The 21,653-nt window shown below is 38.0% G+C and overlaps 1 protein-coding gene across 1 annotated transcript in view; it reads right to left on the bottom strand.

Moving 5' to 3' along the window:
- The window catches only part of Ralgapa2 (Ral GTPase activating protein catalytic subunit alpha 2), a 304,413-nt gene that overhangs the window by 104,174 nt on the left and 178,586 nt on the right, over positions 1-21,653 (bottom strand). The window contains exons 28-33 of the mRNA XM_048348713.1: positions 16,727-16,837; positions 15,095-15,163; positions 12,429-12,566; positions 11,139-11,322; positions 2,463-3,240; positions 1,390-1,461 (exon numbers count right to left, since the gene is read on the bottom strand). Coding sequence (XP_048204670.1) covers positions 1,390-1,461; positions 2,463-3,240; positions 11,139-11,322; positions 12,429-12,566; positions 15,095-15,163; positions 16,727-16,837 — 1,352 coding nt within the window. The remainder of the gene's footprint in view (positions 1-1,389; positions 1,462-2,462; positions 3,241-11,138; positions 11,323-12,428; positions 12,567-15,094; positions 15,164-16,726; positions 16,838-21,653) is intronic.

The raw sequence follows: 21,653 nt of genomic DNA, 5'->3' as shown, positions 1-21,653 counted from the left end.
AAAAAAATCTAACTGGAGCTTGTTAGTTATTATTTTCATTCTAGTTCAAGAATTCAAATCATTGAAGAAGAATCACAGTTGTGAAGCTGATATAAAAATAACAATGACACAACAAGAGTTTAAAAGCAGGTGTCACTTTTGAGTTTTGACCAGAACTAAGACCATACAAAAGTCACCTAAGGGCTGGGAATATGGCCCAGTGGCAAGAGTGCTCGCCTCCTATACATGAAGCCTTGGATTCGATTCCCCAGCACCACATTTATAGAAAACGGCCAGAAGTGGTGCTGTGGCTCAAATGGCAGAGTGCTAGCCTTGACCAAAAAGAAGCCAGGGACAGTGCTCAGGCCCTGAGTCCAAGCCCCAGGACTGGCAAAAAAAAAAAAAAAAAAGTCACCTAAACATATTTATCTAGCAGGTCATAACTCATCCCAGTAAGTGTCAGGCAAGAGAAGCTAGTGCCTTAAAATAGGAGGAAACGAGTATATAAATGAGTGCTTATGGGAGTGAAATGAAGAACACTAGTTATTTATCTGAATACCAAGAGAAGACCTGTCCAGACAAAACTGTCCTCTGCTATTTTTCTTTCCTCCTCCTTACTTTTCCAACACTCTTTCAAAACATAAAGTTCAAATATATTTCAAATGTTATGAGTTAAGGAGTAAGAAAAATGTTGTGAATAAAATATATGAGGGAGAGCTGAAAAACAAGCATGAAGAAAATAACCTGAATTTCTGTTTATAGAGTTGATGGAATATGAGGAGATTCTTAAAGACAAGAAGAGGGATCCAAAGCTGCTTTGTTCAGTTCATTTCCTTTTCTATGCAGTTTCCTTATTAAAAAAAAGTTTTATAAAAATTGAAGACTGAAAAGTAGTTTATTCTTTTCAAGACTTACACATCTGTCATGTAAAGAGGACTATACTTAGTCTTGATTTTGATGGTTTTGAAAGCCACAACTACAGAATGTCACTACATGGTGCACAGCATAGACTACAAAGTCTCATGTGGCTTTGAATACTCTAGTACAGGTGGCCTTGGTGTTTCAATCAGGTAAACTTCTATCTCCTCATTAGAAAAACAGGTAGCTTTTAGAGTAAATGAGACCAAATGTCCACTGACTGCTCCACAGAAAAAGTAACTCAAAAGTCAAGAGTATAGATTAGAGGAGCACACTGACATCAAGTCAAAAGCATAGGTTAGTGGAGAGCAGCGTAGAAAGCTTGGATTTTCTGAACCAAAGGTTTGGCATGTACATATGCCGCTAGACTGTAGTTTATAGAACTACCATTTTGGGTCTCTGCAGGTGTGTTTACATCTAGAATTCTATCTGGTACCTAAGCACACACCAAGATAGATAGGAAAAAAAATTAGTTTGATTATTTTCACATACCACTGACGGGAATCCAGATTTTTCAGCTCTCTCAATAATTTTGAGTTTTTCTTTAACAGATGAAAATTCTTTCTGTGAAAGAAAGAAAAAAAGGTTGAAGAAAAAAATCACATCACAGACAAAATTTATTACTTTATTAGTAAGTAAAATTATTCAATTAACAAATCTACCTATCACTTATTTATCTGCTACTTTTGTCACTAAAGATTTGTGATAGAAATCTTTAGAATGAATTCTATGCTCTGTAGGAGAATGGAAACTAAAAGATCCTACTATATCCCATTACTATCCATCCAGGGCCACTAATGTCTCTGTAGGTAATGAGTATGTTTCTATGTGCCTATTATGTCTCTGTTCCACATCTCTGTCTTTAAAAATGTCACTCCACTATCAGGGACCAGTTCAAATTCAACTCTTCTACTGCCCGAATTTTACACTAGATTGAATCATTCTTCTTGACCTACTATGTCACCCTCTCATTTATCACAATTGTGTCAAGTTCACCCCACTTATCACAATATGATTACATAGTGATTTATTTACCTTTGAAGTCCATTTGCATCTTGTGTTAAAGTAAAAACAAAATGGACAGAGAAGTTATAAAATAAAACACACAAAGAAAATTTTTGATATTTTTTTTTTTTTTTTTTTGCCAGTCCTGGGGTTTGGACTCAGGGCCTGAGCACTGTCCCTGGCTTCCTTTTTGCTCAAAGCTAGCACTCTGCCACTTGAGCCACAGCGCCACTTCTGGCCGTTTTCTATATATATATGTGGTGCTGGGGAATCGAACCCAGGGCTTCATGTATGCGAGGCAAGCACTCTTGCCACTAGGCCATATCCCCAGCCCAATTCTTGATATTCTTTAAAATATGTAATTTAAGTTTGGAATTCAATCTGTATGTAGTACAACAAAATTAATTTCCTTTCTAGTTTTAATCTAGTATTTGAAAATAATCTACAAATGTTAAAAATCAAGAAAATTCTTAATTTCTACTTCTCTTTAATCTCAAATTGATAAAAAGAATAATCATATAATAATGACATAATAATTGAAGGACAAGCTTGTATCATACCTTCTGTCCCAAGAATTCATTCCCAAGTCATCCAGCAACAGTCTGCAAAAATAAAAGGGTCCTCGGGGCTCTACAGGTGAGGGCTGCCTTTGGCTGGTGACTCTCATTGCAGAATCAGAGTTACATCTTTGAACATATTCATCTTCTTGTGCGCTCTGGCGCAAAATGACTTCAATGATTTCCTTCTCTTGGTCACAGTTCATTCCACATGGGGGTGGGGAAGGCTCATTTAGATTTAACTGTGATGGTAAAAGACATTCAGGACTTGTATGGCCAATGTTTTCAAGTAATTTGTCAAGGACATCATCACCCTCATCAATTTCAATTTGAGACACGTCTTTCTGAGGTCCACATGTGTGATGACACCAGCCCGAAAACAGAAATGAGGGATTTTTTCCATTAGGTGCTAAACAGCCTTCCAAAGGTCCATATAAAACCTTACCATCCCAAGAGTACTTCCCTGAGATATCCCTTACGATGACTCTTACGTCAGAAAGGGAACCTCCTGGTGATGCTCCAGATGGCCCTTCTGATGGTGTCTGAAGGTAGGAGATGAGGGTACTCTCATTAAATACAAACAACTGCAGGTTTGGGCTCCTGAACACTTCAGGAGACAGCTCAGCACCTTCCACATGGGCATTGTCATGGTTTTCACTGACAAGGCTGTGCAGCACGGCTGGGCCTCCGCTGAGGGGGTAGTGGCCCAGGTGGTTCACCAAGTGGGCCATCACCATGCGGGCAGTCAGGGGAATCAATTCCACACTTCTCCTCTTTTTTTCTGTAAAAAGCAAAGAAATATGGAGAGTGGAGAGTGAAGATTTAAAATCAACACCATCAGATTTCAGTTTATACTGAACATGTTTGATTTTTTTTAATGACACTAATTCTATCTAAACGTTTTACATGGCAATATAAGTGGACTGCTGTTGGAAGTCAACTTACACTGAACATTTGTTTCTAAATAAGACTTAGAAATCTATAGATACAGGAAAAGGTGAAAGATATATTCTTATGCTTTAGAGTTGAGGGTTCGGGGGTTCCTGGCGAGGAAAATATCCTCAGTTTGAAGGACAGCTATGGGTTGGAAAGTGGGCCAGGGAGATCCCCTTGCTCCTTCAGTGAGGTGAAGGTTGATCTGATGAGGAAATTAATGAAGCTGTGATTGCTTAGATTGGAAACAATTTGCTTGATAATTTTTAATTTAAATTTTTTTTTTTTGGCCAGTCCTGGGACCTGGGCTCAGGGCCTGAGCACTGTCCCTGGCTTCTTTTTGCTCAAGGCTAACACTTGCCACTTGAGCCACAGCGCCCCTTCTGACCATTTCTGTATATGTGGTGCTGGGGAATTGAACCCAGGGCCTCATGTATATGAGGCAAGCACTCTTGCCACTAGGCCATATCCCCAGCCCCTGCTTGATAATTTTGAGATAGCTTATGTTTTATTGTTTTCTTTCTTTCTTTCTTTCTTTCTTTCTTTCTTTCTTTCTTTCTTTCTTTCTTTCTTTTCTTTTCTTTTCTTTTCTTTATTTATTTGGCCAGTCCTGGGCCATGAGCTCAGGGCCTGAGCACTGTCCTTGGCTTCTTTTTGCTCAAGGCTAGCACTCTGCCACTTGAATCACAGTGCCACTTCTGGCCATTTTCTATATATGTGGTGCTGGGGAATCAAACCCAGGGCTTCATGTATACAAGGCAAGCACTCTTGCCACTAGGCCATATTCCCAGCCATGCACATTTTAAATATTAAAGAGAAACTATTAGTAAGTCACAGAGATATTTAGAAGGCTTTAATACCATTTGTAAGCTGATTATTAAATATGCAAGAGCAACTGGTTTTACAAAAATTTTAGTATTTAAATGTATAAATTATTTTGACAAAGAGTAAGTCTTGTAAAATGAGGTACAAGGGAAAGAAAGGTAAGTAATCTAAAACTTTAAATAAGGGTTGAAAGTTAATTATCAAAATTAACTTTGAGAGGTACTACAGAAATTTCAATCTGCTAAAATTAAAAAAGTATTAAGTATTACTCTAAAAACAAATGAAAGTGGAACCTTTAATTTTAACAAAAAGCCCCACCCTTTTCTTTTTTTTTAAAATTTCTTTTTTTTTCGTATTTATTGTCAAAGTGATGTACAGAGAGGTTAATTTCATACGTTAGGCATTAGATACATTTCTTGTACTGTTTGTTACCTCCTCCCTCATTCTCCCCTCCTCCCTCCCCCTTCCCCTCTCCCCGCATGAGTTGTTCAGTTAGTTACACCAAACAGTTTTGCAAGTATTGCTTTAATAGTTGTTTGTCTTTTTATCCTGTGTCTCTTGATTTTGGTATTCCCTTTCACTTTCCTAGTTCTAATACCAGTATAAGGTAAGATTTATAATTTGAGCGTAAAGCTTTAGGAGATAGTTGGTTTCTAATTTAAATTTAATTTCTACAACCAAACATTAATTAAAACATTATAAACTCCAAATATGCCTTTTCCTGATAAAAAACATAAAAAACCCAAGTGGCTTATTTGTTTTGTTTGTTTGTTTTGTTTGGTCATGGGGCTTGAACTCTGGGCCTGGATGCTGTCCTTGAGCTCTTCAGGTCAAGGCTAGCGCTCTACCATATGAGCCACAGCACCACTTCTGGTTTTCTGATGGTCAATTGGAGACAGGAGTCTCACAGACTTTCCTGCCCAAGCTGCCTTTGACCCACGATCCTCAGATCTCAGCCTTCTGAGTAGCTAGGATTATAGGCATGAGCCACTGGTGCCTGGCCCCAAATGGCTTATTTAAAACATATTTTTATTATTCATAAATCCTAGAAAAAAATCCCTTAAGAAATATGGACAATGTTAATGAAAAATAAGATTATTCTGAGCTTTTCTGAATTTCTTACTATTTTTAATAAACATGAAATCTACACTAACAGAAAATAAAATTTTATTTGCTTTTAATTTTTACAGCAAAATTGCTATATACATACTGCTGTGCTGCCTTGAAATTTCTTCCAACAGATTTGTCTGTACCTTTAAAGTCTACTTCCCACAAAGTCTTGAGGCATGTACAAAATATAGAAAAATTCTTTGTCTAAATGTAGTATGAATGGCCCTGTATTAACTCCTAATAGTCAATAAAGTCTTCACTCTATCTGAAATCTCATGAGCAAATCCTTTTACTGTCTGTATTTTCTCAGCATTCTCATCTGAGCTTCATCTAGAGTCTCCTTTGTTTACACTATTTTGTCCTAGCACTATTCTAGCCTGTTTTTCTAAACAATTCCAAAAATCTCTGAATTACATCAAAAATAGGGAAAGGGCCCCATTCCTAACACCAGTTTTCTTTTCTTAGTAAGGAGTAACCCACTACTCTGACAGAATACCTGCAAAAATCAACTACAGAGAAAAGATTTATTTTGGCTCATGCTTTGAGAGGTTTCAGTAAAAGTTTTGATCCTGTGATGAGACAGTAGCACATCATGGTAGAAGTATATAGTAATGCAAAGTTGCTTATTTCATGAGGTTCAGGAAACAAAATGAGTGATCTTACCTCTTTAACAAAGCTTTTCTCCAACCTATAAGTCTATGAGTCCATCAGTACATTAATCCACTGGTGAAGAGGTCAGAGCCCTCATAATCTAATTACCTCCTATGTTCTGATGTCATCAATCTTCTGTTTTTATAACTTTGTGCCCAAATGTATCTGCTTAATAAGCCCACTGCTCATAGTGTATTAGTGTCTACCCAATGGCCTTATCTAATCTGGTCACATGACAAATTCATATTTATTTATTTTTTATTTGTGGGTTGTTGGGTTTGAACTCAGGGGCCTGGATGCTCTCACTCAGCTCTTTCACTCAAGCTAGCACTCAACCACTTGTGCCACAGCACTGCTGCTGGCTTTTTCTGAGTAGCTTATTAGAGATAAGAATTTCACAGACTTTCCTGCCTGGGCTGGCTTCAAACCCTGATCCTCAGATATCAGTCTCCTGAATAGCTAGGATTACTGTTGTAAGCCATCAGCACCTGGGTAAGTCCATACTTTAAATAAGGTCACATTCTCAGGAATTAAAGTGGTAGGAGTTAGCTACCTTTTGGGGAGGATAAAATTCAACCTTTAACGGTTACAAGGCACCAATTTATGACAATTATTCTTCCCTTTCTATTTTGACCTATGTGTTTTTGCTTATAGATAAAAAATAATACACTATACATTAAATATTGCTGGTACAAAGAATACACTACATTTTAAATCACATTTTTGATGATAATGTTACATCCAAAGAGAGAGAGTAACCAAACCTTCAATAACTGTTCAAGTCATCATTCTGTAAAGCTAACTCTTAGTTTTAGAGGATGAAATAGACCAATAAAAAACTATGAAGAGTCTCCCATTGACTTATTTCCTTAATTGTAGTATAAATTCCTTTGATATTGGGTGGATTATTATAAAGCACTGAATGAGTCTATCAATGGTAATATTCACACACACACACACACGAAATGTCTACACAAATGGTTGCTCCTCCATGATAGAAGAGCCCTTACTAGTCAACTGTCTACCATGTACTTGGTTAAAATTGCCATGTGTCTATTCCAACCACTCAAGAAACACCAGTTATGCTAACAACTTGGGAGTTTTATTTTGGTAGTGTAAGCCTGATGGGTCTCAATGAGGGCAAGTCTATCTTGTGATTCTGGGTGTAGCTATTATTCTTACAATATTCTGGAGTTATATCTAGGAGAGACGGGATGGATGGCAGTATTGTGTTTGAACTCAGAGCCTCTCTCTTGTTTAGCTTGCTTGTTCTGCATGTACAAAACCAGTTTAGCCATGACTCTTGTGCTGCTTTTCTGTTAGTTGTTTTGGAGCTGGAGTCTAGCAGATTTTTCTGCCTGGGCTGGCTTTGAATTAAGTTCTGCTAGATCTCAGCCTCCCGAGTAACAAGGATTACAAGCACAATCATACATCTATGGCTGTAGTTTATGTGGACATTACATGATTAAGAAATAAATTCTTCCAGGCACCAGTGGCTCACACCTATAATCCTAGCTCCTCAGGAGGCTGGGATCTGAGGATCATAGTTCAAAGCCAGGCAGGAAAGAAAAAAAAATACATTTCTTTGAAGCAAAGGTCATCTATAGCCATCTCTGAAATTAAACTCTTCTCCAATCCTAGAAGTATAGAAGATTTCCATCTCAGAAATTTATTGCCTAAATTTAAGCTTCAAGATAAGAAATGTTAATGTCAGAAAGAGCAAAGACAAAGCTAGTCAAGAATTGATGAGTTCATAATATAAATCTGTAGTAATGCTATAACAGAACATGCATTATCTCTAACTGTAAGGCCAATCTGAAAAGATCCATGGCAAAACATAACAACTAGAGAAATCACTTCCACTTCTTTTATTCACATAAGTTGTGCTTTTAATTTGAGGTAAACATAAATGTGTATTTTGTGAACGTGTCTGAGTTCTATAATGGGAAAACAACTAGGAGTCACACTAATGGATTCATAAACCATGACATGAGACATTTAATAAAAACCCCAAGGAGCTCTGGTACTGAAAGGTAAGGAAAAGGAATATTTGTGAGATAATAAGCACTTTTTCATGACTCACTTCAACTAAATCCACCGCCTGTGGGTTCTATGATCTAGAGTCTAATAATGAAAAAAAGAACAGGCTCATGACTTCCAAAAATTATTAAAAATAAGACAACAAATGTCTTCATTTTTCTAAATCCATGGGGAAAATATAAAAGCAGTATTTCGGCTACCTTTGATTTTTTTTTCTAAAGCTCCTTGCCTCCCTTCTGTTTCAAGCAATAAAGTATGAATGATGAACAATCTGAGCAGACAGGATTAATATGAATGGCTTTACTGTGTCAAGTGTTTGTAACTTCATTTACAAGTAGTAAATATATCAAGGCAGGCAATGATCTAAGAAAGTATCAATAATTGTTAAAATATATTACTGCCAATCATAAACAATTATCTAACTAGAAATAGTTTTGTAATGAATGATAAATTCTGACTTTGAGTGAAAAATTACCCATGTATTGTTTAACCTAAATGTTATCTTTGTTCATCCTTTTCACTCTTATCAGGATTTACTTACTCAGCAAGAGTATCTGTACATGTTAATATGTTTTTAGGGTTCTTTTTTCAGTTGGTTTGCTTGTTAAAGCACTAAAACTTCTTTGTCATAAAGGTTTAAGCAATTATTTTCAGTACTATAGAACTATACTGGAAAATAATGTCTCAGCAACTATGTAAGGCTTATTTAAAGACCTCATTTTTTGTTTTTGCTTTTCAATTTTAGAGTTTTTGCTCTCTATGAACATACATTGCTTTGTAGTAAATAAAATGTGTTTAAATATTTTTCATTTCAAAATGAAATATATAAATTTAACAAAAAAGAAATATTGGGAATGCTTGCCTATATATTTTCCTGAGGCTTTTCTGGAGAATGAAATAAAATAGTACAAAAGTTTAAGTATTTTTGAGGTTTTCCTTGCTTTTTTTCTCCATTAGTCTATGAATCTTCTGTAACTTAAAGTGACAAGTTATAATAAATGGCTAACCTACTTTAGGAACAGCAATATGGGATATGTAAAAGTTAATTTCTTCTAAGACATGGACTGAAAGATAGGAAACAACAAAAGAAGTGGACATCAAAATGGTGAGACAAAGGGTAAAAGGCAAACCAATGCAACAGCAACACTTACAAGACAATATGTTGTAAACTAACTGTACAACTGGGGTGGAGGGAGGGTGGAACTGGGGAGGAGAGAAGGTAGAAGAAAAATGAGGGAGGAGGTAACAAGTTTGACAAGAAATGTACTAACTACCTTACGTATGTAACTCTAACCCCTCTGTACATCACCTTGACAATAAAAATTAAAATAAAAACTGTAAAAAAAAGACCAACTTTGATTACTTAATAAAAGTATTTCCCATAATTATGGAAAAATATGAGGAAGATATTTTGTTAATATAACTAACAAAAAAGACAAGTACATGATAAAGTAAATGGAAGGTATAAACAACCTGCAATGTACTCCATAATATTACCACCTGCACAACTCAAAAGAGGAGTCTTTAGTCTACTTAGTAGCAAAACCTGATCAATGACTTGATCATTACATTTGAGTCAAATTCTATTATTTCTGACTCTGTACCCTGAAAAAGTAACTTCAATTTATTCATGTACAAAATAGAGCTAAAATCTGGACCATCAGATTTTAGGCCATTGCTATTTTTTTTAACTTAACTGCTTCTTTTTTTTGGGAGGGGGAGTTGGGGGCGGTGTCTTTGTTCTTTTTTGGTACTGGAGATCAAACCCAGGATGTTGCACTTGCTAGGCAAATGCTTTGCCTAGCTATATCCCAGCCCAAGTCCTTGCTCCTTTTCATCCTCATCTTGTTCTCCTTCATTCTAGGCTCATAGACATATTCCAGACTCCACAGTTCTGCAAGTGCACCTCATGCCCTTTACCCTTACCCAGCCACAGCCTGTTAAGTTCTCTCCTTTCCACTAAAGGAAAACAAAAGAATTGAGACAGCTCCTGTCCCAGGGTTAAATGATCCACCATACAGGACCACTAGGTCATATTATTGGGTTAGATTAGCCACTCTGCACAAAATATTCTGGTAAAACTCACAGCCAAATACTTTCTTGAGAAGTAAAAGAGTTCCTTTTTTGCTTGTTAAAGCACCCAGAACTGTTGACCTCCCTCAGCACCGCCACTTTTTCCTTTGACCTCTTTAGAAATGTCTCTGTTGGTTCTTCTCTACTTCTCTGACTTTGTTTCCCTGGTGACAAATTCTCATTTCTTTTACCCTAAAGGATGTTTTTACCTTCAATTTCATTCGTGGCCCAAATTTTAAGCTAACAAAGTTCACACAATTTTCATAGATGATTTATTACTCCATATCCACATTTTTGAAACTTTTAATTTTGAGACAATTTATATGTAGTTTATTGATAATTTATGTGTATAATTTGATATGTAGTTACATAACTTATATGTAGTTACAAGAAATAACAAAAGACTTGAAATATCCTTCTACCAAGTGATAACATGTATCTATAGCAGAAGCTAATATAGAAGCCCTTCACAATCCCTTGACTTTAAAATGGTCACTCTAAAATGGTATAAGCAGAACATTCTACAACAGTGGCAAGTAAATTTCTATCTCTTTTCATGCTCATCTTCTAATCAGGAACACTATGTGGTCCTTTCAAAGCCTGACCATTCTGGTAACTTTAGCTTAAGTTCTTCTTCATGGAAAACACTCACAGTGCTACTGGTCCACAGTCTTTCTGAATACTCTCCATTTTCTCAGTAGATCTAGAGCTCCTTGAAAATGAGTCTTTTGTGTGAGTTTCATGGGTGTGAGACATCAGGCCATTTATAATACAAAGCTATTTAAATAGTTAAGATATTTTTTTTTACAGGAGGATTAAAGTAACAGAAAAAATAAATAAATAAGGAAGGCAGAATTTTCCATGGGAGGACTCTATAAATTGTGACTCTATAAAATTTTCCATAAGAGGACTCTATAAATTGTGACTCTATAAATTTAAACTCCAACAACTAGGTTTTTTATAACAGAACACACTATGCATGGCAAAAAATGCTATAATCATCCCTTTTTTTTGCCCACAAGATTTTACATTTGAACTAATACTCACCCTCTTCAACAGTCAGCAGGTTTCCCAATTCTGCCGAAGAATGGTACTGAACTGGCTCGGAGCTCTTCACATTTGCTAGTGGCAGGAAGGGGTCATAATCCGTGGATGACAAGTCAGCCAGAGTCAGTGTATAGTGACTCTGCTGGGTATATGTGCTTGATCCACAAACACAGCAGTGCAGAACCTGTGGAAACAGATGAGAGTGGCACCTTGGATGCCACTAACCCATGTCCATTAACTGTTCAATTACCCTAGTCCTTAAGTGTGATGGCTGCTTCTAGTGAACACTTCAAAACATTTAGTTGTTTTCATTCTTAAACACCTCTTGCTAATAGGAAATTTATTTTGCTTCTTTCACATAAATAACGATAAGTATGTTCTCAAGGCAAAAGAAAAACAAAGGCAAAAAATTACCCATTTTACTATTTGGTGTGGCTGCACATGCTTGAGGTCTCTTCCCTCCACTAAAAGTAGCACAAGTAAAAGGAACTAAATCAGGAGGTGAAGGGAAGCTGTGGGATAAACCCCTCATAGTGATGAGATTTATGACAGTTCATGAGTTTATATTAGTATAGCTGAGAACTCCATGAGTTGTAATGGATAATTTAATACAAATTTTAAACTACAATTTAATCAAAAGTAAATTTAAGGGCTGGGGATATAGCCTAGTGGCAAGAGTGCCTGCCTCGGATACACGAGGCCCTAGGTTCGATTCCCCAGCACCACATAAACAGAAAACGGCCAGAAGCGGCGCTGTGGCTCAAATGGCAGAGTGCTAGCCTTGAGCGGGAAGAAGCCAGGGACAGTGCTCAGGCCCTGAGTTCAAGGCCCAGGACTGGCCAAAAAAAAAAAAAAAGTAAATTTAATACTGTTTTAAAAATATTTTTACTTTTCATTGAAGATTAGAACCTTTCACTTATTTTAGAGGCTTTTTAAAGGTCAATAGATTATTGGAAACATTATACTGTTTTCTTCCTTTCATAAACAGATTCTGTTAAATGCTTTGGATATTATTTTCATATAAGCATTCCATTCTCAAACAGACACAGATTATGTTCCATAAAAACTGGGTATTCTGACCAAACATCAATGTTTTAAAGATTAAAGATGGCAGTCATGTAAAAATGCACACATCTTTAACTTGGTAAATTATCCTTATCTTTTTAAGTGTTTCAGCCCAGGACAAATCCTTTTCAAAGGGCATAAATAAGTAAATGCACAAAACACAATCTGGTAACTTTTGGAAATATAGCTCTAAAGTTGTGCTCTAAAGTCCAGATGGAGACTCACCCTGTAGATATAATCCAGCAAGGGGGCCTGGGATGGGTGCTGTTCCTCTAGAACCACTGTGGACACAGGGTGGAGAAGTGCATTCACTGGCAATGCCATGCACCAGTCCAGAAGGCAGAGGAGCAAGGACACAATGAACTGGAAGAATAAACATGTCCAGTACTATATACTGAATATTTAAGCCTCACTATATGTAATACTACCTGAGAGAATGGTCTCTGCTTAAACTAATTATTCAATGAACCCACAAATAAAGAGAAAACTGTTTTTTTTTGTTGTTGTTGTTTTTTGGTAAAGGTCCTGGGGCTTGAACTCTGGGCCTGGGTGCTGTCCTTGAGCTTTTTTTGCTCAAGGCTAGCATTCTACCACTTGAGCCACAGATCCACTTCTAGCTTTTTGATAACTAGAGATGAAAGTCACTAAAGCTACCAGCACAAACTGTGCTCATTGCAGCATTATTTACCAAAGCCAAGACATGAAATCAACCCAGATGCTCCTCAGTGGATGAATGGATAAAGGAAATTGTGTGTGTGTGTGTGTGTGTGTGTGTGAGAGAGAGAGAGAGAGAGAGAGAGAGAGAGAGAGAGAGAGAATTCTATGTTTCCATCAGAAAGAATGACATTGCCCTATTCCTATTTGTAAGGAAATGGAAAGACTTGGGGAAAAAATCATATTAATTGAAGTAAGGCAGACCCAAAGAAATATAGGATGCCTGGATTCCCTCATGTGTAATAATTAGTATGTGTCTAGAATAGTTCTTGCTGAGGATCACAATAGCTCAATGTACATATGACCTTATAAAATGATGCTGCTAATCAAAATGAATTCCAAGATATGGAAACAAGAGGCCTTTTTTTTTCTTTATTGTCAAGTTGAAGTACAGAGGGGTTACAGTTTCATATGTAAGGCATTGAGTACATTTCTTATCCAACTTGTTACCTCCTCCCTCATTTTTCCCCCTGCCCCCTTCCCCCATTCTCTCCCCACCCCCATGAGTTTTACAGTTGTTTACACCAAATAGTTTTGCATTGGTTTGCCTTTTTATCCTTTGTCTCTTGAGTTTGGTATTCCCTTTTCCTTCCCTAGTTCTAATACATGTATATAGAGTATCCAGGGTACGAAGATCATATACAGTAATAGCAGGGGTAAAACCAAGGGAATATGAGAGGGAAAAAAAAAGGGTATGGTTTCACATGGCATGTTGAAAACAATTACAACAATGATATACCACTTGTTTCCATAATGTGAAGTTCATTTCACTTAGCATCATCTTATATGTTCCTAAGGGTATAGCTATTGGACTATTGTGATTGATCTTCTGCTATGACTAACCTAAACATGTACTAATTATTTATTCCCTATGAGGGAAACCATAGAGTCTATGTTTCTTTGGGTCTGGATCATTTCACTTAGTATGATTCTTTTCCAAGTCCTTCCATTTCCTTATAAATGGGGCAATGTCACTCTTTCTGATAGAGGCATAGAATTCCATTGTGTATATGTACCACATTTTTTCTGATCCACTAATCTACTGAGGGGCACCTGGGTTGATTCCATATTTTAGCAATGACAAATTGTGCTGTGATGAACATAGTTGTGCTGGTGGCTTCAGTGTGGTGTTGCTTGTAATCTTTTGGGGAGATGCTCAAAAGTGGGGCTGCTGGATCAAAGGGGAGCTCTATGTTTAGCCTTCTGAGGAACCTCTACACTGCTTTCCAGAGTGGTTGAACAAGTCTACATTCCCACCAACAATGTAGTAGTGTTCCTTTTTGGCCATATCCCCTCCAGCATTTGTTATTATTAGTTTTCCTGATAATGGACATTCTTACTGGGGTGAGGTGGAATCTCAGTGTTGTTTTGATTTGCATTTCTTTTATGGCCGGTGATGTAGAGCACTTCTTCATGTGTCTCTTGGCCATTCTCATTTCCTCTTCAGAGAAGCCGCTTTTTAGGTCTTTAGCTCATTTGTTGAGGGGGAAGTTGGTTCTTTGAGGATTTGTTTTGGAGGAATTTACTTTTTTCCCCTTAGTGTACTGTATGCAGTCATTTATTTTTTCTTTCCTTTTTTTCCTTTTTTCCCCCTTTGGTTTATCCCCTGTTGACACTGTTTTTGATTTTGGTACCTTTTTATTATATAAAGTTTATCTGATTTGGGGATGAGAAGGGAAATCCAGAAATAGTGAGACAAAGGAGAAAGGGTGAACCAATACAACAGTGCTACTCACAAGACACTATGCTGAAAATGAATTTCACAACTTGGGGGTTGGGATTTGGGGGTTGGGAGGGAGGGAAAGCAGGGAAAAAAACAAGGTAGGGAGTAACAATGTTCAACAAGAAATGTACTAATTTCCTTACTTATATAACTATAACCCCTCTGTACATCACCTTTGCAATAAAAAAAAAAAGAACAGAAAAAAAAGAGTCTCATGGACTTTCCTGCCCAGGCTGACTTAGAAGTATTAATCTTAGATCTCAACCTTCTGAGTACTAGCATTTTAGGAATGAGCCACTGATACCCAGTGAAAACAGTGTTTTTATAGGAGTAGATACTGTGAAGGCCCATGCTTAAGAATATTATTAAGGATATCACTATACATAATATTACTTATCATTCCATCTCATATTTAAAAATAAACTAGGGAAAAGTCATCTAATGTGCCACGTACCTTCTTATCTGTTTCCACTGAGGAGTATTCAGCACTTGGTAAAAGAAAAGCAATTGTGGCCACAAGAATCTGCATAAAAGGTAAATCCTCAATCAAATAGACTATAATAATAGTTTGGAAGTCACATGTTAAAAGAGTACCAAGGTAACATTCTAACTAAATCCAGCTTTGTCCCATCAGTGTTAGAAAAGTGATGAAGGCTGCAAGGTAATTAGTTGTGGGTAGAATCTTGAAAGTTAGGAAAAGGGAGACCCAGGCCTGGTTTCCATTCCATTCTCCTGGTAGGAGAACTGGGAGCCCCAAGAAAAGGAGTAAGTATTTCCCTCAGTTCATATAGCTTCCACCATCAGCTACATACTTCCTACAGTGAAGTAAAAGGTACTTTCAAAAATAATTTATGGAGGGCTGGGGATATGGCCTAGTGGCAAGAGCGCTTGCCTTTTATACATGAAGCCCTGGGTTCAATTCCCCAGCACCACATATACAGAAAATGGCCAGAAGTGGCGCTGTGACTCAAGTGGCAGAGTGCTAGCCTTAAGCAAAAAGAAGCCAGGGACAGTGCTCAAGCCCTGAGTCCAAGGCCCAGGACTGGCCAAAAAAAAAAAAAAAAAAGTTGATGGAAATGTTCTCATTTAAAATTATTATAAGTTGCGTAAGTCTCCACTTGTTATCCTGGTATAACTACACCTCTTTTATTCTCAAAAATATTCATGTTCTTAAATGATAAAGATAAATAATACAATCATCCTAAAACTCAACTTTACACTTTATATTCCTAAAGATAAAGCACTATTTCACTTTAGGTTACTTAAGGTCAGAAACTACTTGTGACTTTCGATGTGTTTCCTGGGAACAAAGTGATCTCTCCAGTGAAATTTGTCTAACACTAAGAGGAAATAAATCAACATTATTTCTTTCTTCCTATAATCCCTTACAGGGACAAATCAAATTTCCTCAGACACCACTGGATGTGTAAAGATCAGGCTGTGTTTAAAAACGTGTAGCTATAAAACATAGCATTTGATGTGCTTTAGCACAGGCACCTGAGTTAGAGTACCTATGCAGGTGTGAGCGAGGCATCTCGATGGTAATCCACATCTAGGATGCTATGTTAAGTGATTCTTCCTGTTCATTCTGCTTCTCCCTGCTGCCAATTACCCCGTTGAGATTATTACAGTAATAATCTCATTATAGCTGGGTAATCATGCTATGGCAGAAAGCATGTTCCAGGGCTTTCGTCTGGGAGGGACTCTTGCTTTATATACAACAGCCGTCCCCTCCAGCCTGCACCATGGGCACTCATAACCAGCTGCCTATTCCTTGTTGGCACCATCCAAATTACTCTCCATGAATGAAGCCCAATCTACAAAAGATCTCTTTGTAGAGGTTGTGTCTGTCTTTCAAATTCCCCAAGTATCCAGAGCCTCTGCTCTGGAATAGTGCTGGCTTCCTTACTTGGTGCCTAGACTTGCAGCTGAGAAGAAACAGCTAACTTCATCTTAAAACAGGACTTACATTGCAACTCAATAATTGGCTCTCTAACCATTACATGAGGGTTTATAAATAATTAGATATAAAATAAGTTAAAAAGAAAATGCAAATGTGTTTTAGCATTACAAGAAAAAGACTTACTTCTGCCATTTTCCGAGGCAGAGCAGTTTCAAACATCTGAAGCTTTTCCCAGTAGGAAACAAGCAACTGAAGAACATCACAAGCCATTTGAGCCACAATTTTGTTAGGAAACTAGAAAAGAAAGCAAAATCCAAAAGTAAAATATAATAACAGGTGTATTATTATTAAGAAAAAGACTTATTTTTTCCCAATCCCATATACATTATACTAACTTGTTTTGCATGAAGCTCATAAGAACTATGTCTAATTAACAGAATTTATATATAACCGCACCAGTCTTGTTAATTTACACAACTTTCTCACAGAATAAAATACCATTGTTTAATTTAGAAATTAAAATTGTAATTTCAAATTCCTTACACAGATCATAAAATTAATACTTTTGCCTACAGGAAATTAAAGTGGGAGTGTACTAGTATCTCTTGTGTTGAATCAAACTCATTTTCATTGACAGCTCTGTAACGCAGATGCTATCTTCATTTTCTTTTTGTGCCAGTCCTGGGGCGTGGACTCAGGGCCTGAGCACTGTCCCTGACTTCTTTTTGCTCAAGGCTAGCACTCTACCTCTTAAGCCACAGTGCCGCTTCTGGCATTTTCTGTTTATGTGGTGCTGAGGAATCGAACCCAGGGCTTCATGGATGTTCGGCAAGCACTATACCATATTCCCTGCCCTACTATATTCATTTTACATATGGAAAAACAGATTGATCAAATGAATTTCTACTCTATGAAACGAAACAACCCACATATGTAACATAATAGGAGACGTGTAAAATTAGAGAATAGAATATAATAAAAGATATAAAAAAAGATTCTGAGGATGTGGCTTCAGAATGTTTGTTTCAGGGACCACATTAAGATCTTCTGGATGCTTTTACTTCTTGTGAGATGAATGTCAGAAGTACTGTTCTTACAAGCTTATATTTGAACATGCTGGGGGGTGGGGGGAAATGAATGTGATCAGGGCATCCCATGTTTCTCTCCTTAGCAAGAAGCTGGGGACTTTACATTTCTGTCCACACCTCATTATCTGTTGCTCAAAGTTTTGTCAATAATTCTATTCTGCATCACTGTTCTAGAAAATCTTTACTACAAGGTCCGTGAAGCAGACATCAATTAACAAGTGTGCCACCTAAACAATGCTAAAAAGGTCAATGTTTAGCACTCGAGTGACAAAAGCACAGATGAAGGTGGTGAGGAAAAAGTAACCAATTTCAATTCTACAGAACATTTGCTTACTGCTCCTACATGGCAAGTGCTAGGCAAACACAAAGTACAGAGGGTTTCCTTACAGCCTTCCCTGGCCACCTAGCCTCCAGAAAACCTGATCCCTTCTCCCTCTCTTCCTTTCTTTCCCTTCCTTCCTTCTTTTGTTCCTTCCTTTTTTTTTTTTTTGTTCAGTGATGAGGCTTGCATTCAGGATCTAGGTACTGTCGTCCATGAGCCTTTTTTCCACTCAAGGCTAGCACTCTGCCACTTGCAGCCACAACTCCACTACTGATTTTCTGGTGGTTAATTAGAGATACGAGTCTCATGGACTTTCCTGCCTGAGCTGGTGTTGAACCACAATCCTCAGATCTCATCCTCCTGAGTAGCTGGGATTACAGGTGTGAGCCAACAGCACCCAGCTCCTACATGCCTTTTCTATCACTCAAATGCCCTGGATTGCTTGTACTCTATGGAGCACACAATGTCATTGTCCAATGAGGTCACTACCCTCATCCAAAGCTGGGGCAGCCTACTGCTTCCAACTTTTCAGCTTCCTCCTGTTCTCCTATTATAGTTCCTTCACAGTTTAGGACTGTTGGACTTGTTGGACAGAGCAGTTAGACTTGTTTGCTACCCTCCTGCATCACTGTCATATCCCAAATATCTCACATGGTCCCCTCAGGTGTTCATGATGTGCTTAAGGAGAAGTTGAAACATTGAGGGAGAGGAGAAAATGAGTAGGCACTTTGCAAGGCTCTTAATTCAAGAAATTGGAAACAGACAAAAGGATGATAAAGAGAACTATGGCAGAGAAGGCAAAAGGGCTTTGGGCTGAGAGAAGGTAAAGATGGAAGGCAAAGGGAGACAGCAGGAGGGAACAAGAGCTGAGCTGTTTCTAGAAGAATGCAAATCGAGTGTTAGATCCCCTCCAAGCAGGAGGGGAGCACAGGCACTAAGGCAGAAAAGGACTAGGGAGGATTGTGAGCAGTGTGGTAGTACAGACACATAAGACAGTGAGGTGGAGAATGGTGGGGATAAAATAAGTCATTTATTCACACACTTGGGCAGCACATAGCCATGGAGAACTGTTAATGTAAGCACAGAATTAAAGGGACAAAATATATACATAGTTCCTATTTTCTAGGAACTGGTAGTGTCATTGGGTAGGCAGAGAGTCCTATGAAGTACACTACCTGGTGGGCTACACTGGTCACCCTAGGGCTGGCAACCCCAGTCAGAAGGCTCAGTGACAAGCAGAGTGAGTGAGGTGATGGATAGACTTGTGGCAGGGGAGGTAAGAGAAGATTGTTGGAGAAGCAAGAATAACCAGTAAACATCAAAGACTGAAAACATTAGTGAGATAAGAAAAGGAAAAAAGTCACTTTTCCTTCAAGAAATTGAGTAAAAGGAACACCAAATAAGGCTGAGGGTGGCTGATTCAGGAAGGTAAGGCTGGGTAGGTTTCCTGAGCCTCAGCATTTAGGTCACACTATGGCACTGGTCCACATCTACAAAGGAGGGATGCCATGACTTCATGAAGATATTGGAAGTTTAGAATCACCACACACAATGAACTCCCCCATTAAACAAAAACAACTGAATAAATGGAATTCTTTGTGCAGTAGCCCATCTGGGCTGATCTCAGTGAACTCTCTCAGTGCTGCTTGCTTGTGGCAACAGGTGAGGTTTCATCAATATATCTAGGGAAAAGAACTGCAGACATGGTTGGAGGTGTCTTTCCATACCCATGGACACAAATGGGGCACCTTTATGGAGTAGTTTTTTCCCCTTCTTCTTCTTTTCTTATTTCCTTATCTTTGGAGTTCTTTTCAGTATGAATATTATGAAGTAGTGTTTGGGTTTTACTTTTTGGTGTCTTTTTTTTGGTCTTGCTGTGAATTGGTATCTTGGGTCCTGTTTTCTTTGTCATGTCTCTGCTATTTAATTCTAACAGCAGCATATCAGGGAGACCATGTGCCATTTGTCTCTCTGTTCTTGGCTTGTCTTGCTCAACATGATTTGTTCTAGTCCTGTCCATTTCCCCACAAATGCCATTATTTTATCATTTCTAATAGCTGTGTAGAATTCCATTGTATACAGGTACCACATTTTTTGGATCCATTCATCTGTAATGGGGCATCTGGGTTGTCATGGAGTGTTCTTAAAGGTCATGGTAACAAGCAAGATGGTATCAGAAACCTTTTGGGGCTCTTGTTCCCTGTGGAACAGACAAGAGCTGGCTGGGGCCCGGCTCCAAATATGGCCTTCTCTTCTTCAGTTGTATCCTTCCTAGCTGAGACACAGGGTCTCCCTAAAGCCCTCTCTTCCCAAAGTTCCTGCTCTTCCTCATGTTCCTTGTGGCACTTCTTTCCCTTCTATTCCTCAGTTCCTATGTTTATGTGCTATGGCCTTAAGTAAAGAAACCTAATTGGCACAGAAACTCAAGAGGGAGATGTCCCTAATAATCCATATTTTGGTTAATACATTGTTCACTATTAATAAAAATGCTTAACATAAGATCTACTTGGCTATATCTTGGCCTTCTGATTTCTTGGCCTTTTGACTGCTTAGCACTTCAAGCTGGAGCAACTACTTTCTTCTTCCCTTTCCCTTGTCTTATGTCTAAACTGGAGATGGCAGCAGTACCCACACAGCCGGGGAGGACTGTGGGACAAGCCACACCCTGTGCTGGACAGTGCCTGACAGAATAAGGGCTCAATATGTGTTACCACATGTCTTTCTGATACTTTGTTTTTGCTCAGAATGATGGAAAGATAGTAGAAATTTAAGAACTAAAAGGAAAATCGGGCTGGGCACCGGTGGCTCATTCCACACCAGTGCCTGTAATCCTAGCTACTTAGGAGGCTGAACAGGAAAGTCTGTGGGACTCTTATCTCAATTAGCTACCAGAAGTGGAGCTGTGGCTTAAGTGGTAGGGTACTAGCCTTGAGCAAAAAAGCTCAGGACGGTAGCCAGGCCCTGAGTTCAAGCCCCAAGACTAGCACCAAAACAAAAAAAGAAGAAAATATATCTATCCTATTACTCTAGTCTTTTGCTGTTATCAATTTCTACTTTTGTTCTATGCTATATACACACATACAAATATACACATACATACACATACACATATGTACACACATACATAATTTCTAAGATACCACTGAGTTTTTTTTAACACTCTTTTTTAAATAAGGGTGAAGTGAGACAGACCCAAAGAAACATAGACTTTAAGGTTTCTGTCATTGGTAATAATTAGAACATGTATAGGATAGTCCCAGCAGAAGATCACAATAGCTATGTACATATGAACACATAAGATGATGCTAAGTGAAGTGAACTCCAAGTTATAGGGTAAAAAAGAAGTGAGGGAACTACCTTATATTAAGTATTTATGTCGAGATTTAAGAAAAATTCAAAGGTGAAAGGCAAATCTTACCACTGGAAAAATTATGTAAAAATAAGTTGAGATCTGCATTATTTTACAAGTTATATCCAATGTTTCACTTTAATAGTTATATGTAAATATTTCTCCATAGCTGAGAGTGAGTACAGCACACACTTATGTAAAACCCTGGACATGTGGCCAGAGTCTCCTGGGTTTAACCTGACATGCTCCTCAGGCTCCCAGGAAATGCATTTTCCTCCTCTGTGAAGTGCAGGTAGCAGTGACAGTTCACTTCACAGTGTGGTTCTAAGGATTAAACATCATGGAAAAGGT

The sequence above is a fragment of the Perognathus longimembris genome, chromosome 6, assembly GCF_023159225.1.
Source record: "Perognathus longimembris pacificus isolate PPM17 chromosome 6, ASM2315922v1, whole genome shotgun sequence".
Lineage (NCBI taxonomy): Eukaryota > Metazoa > Chordata > Mammalia > Rodentia > Heteromyidae > Perognathus > Perognathus longimembris.
This window is presented reverse-complemented; position numbering and strand designations above follow the sequence as displayed.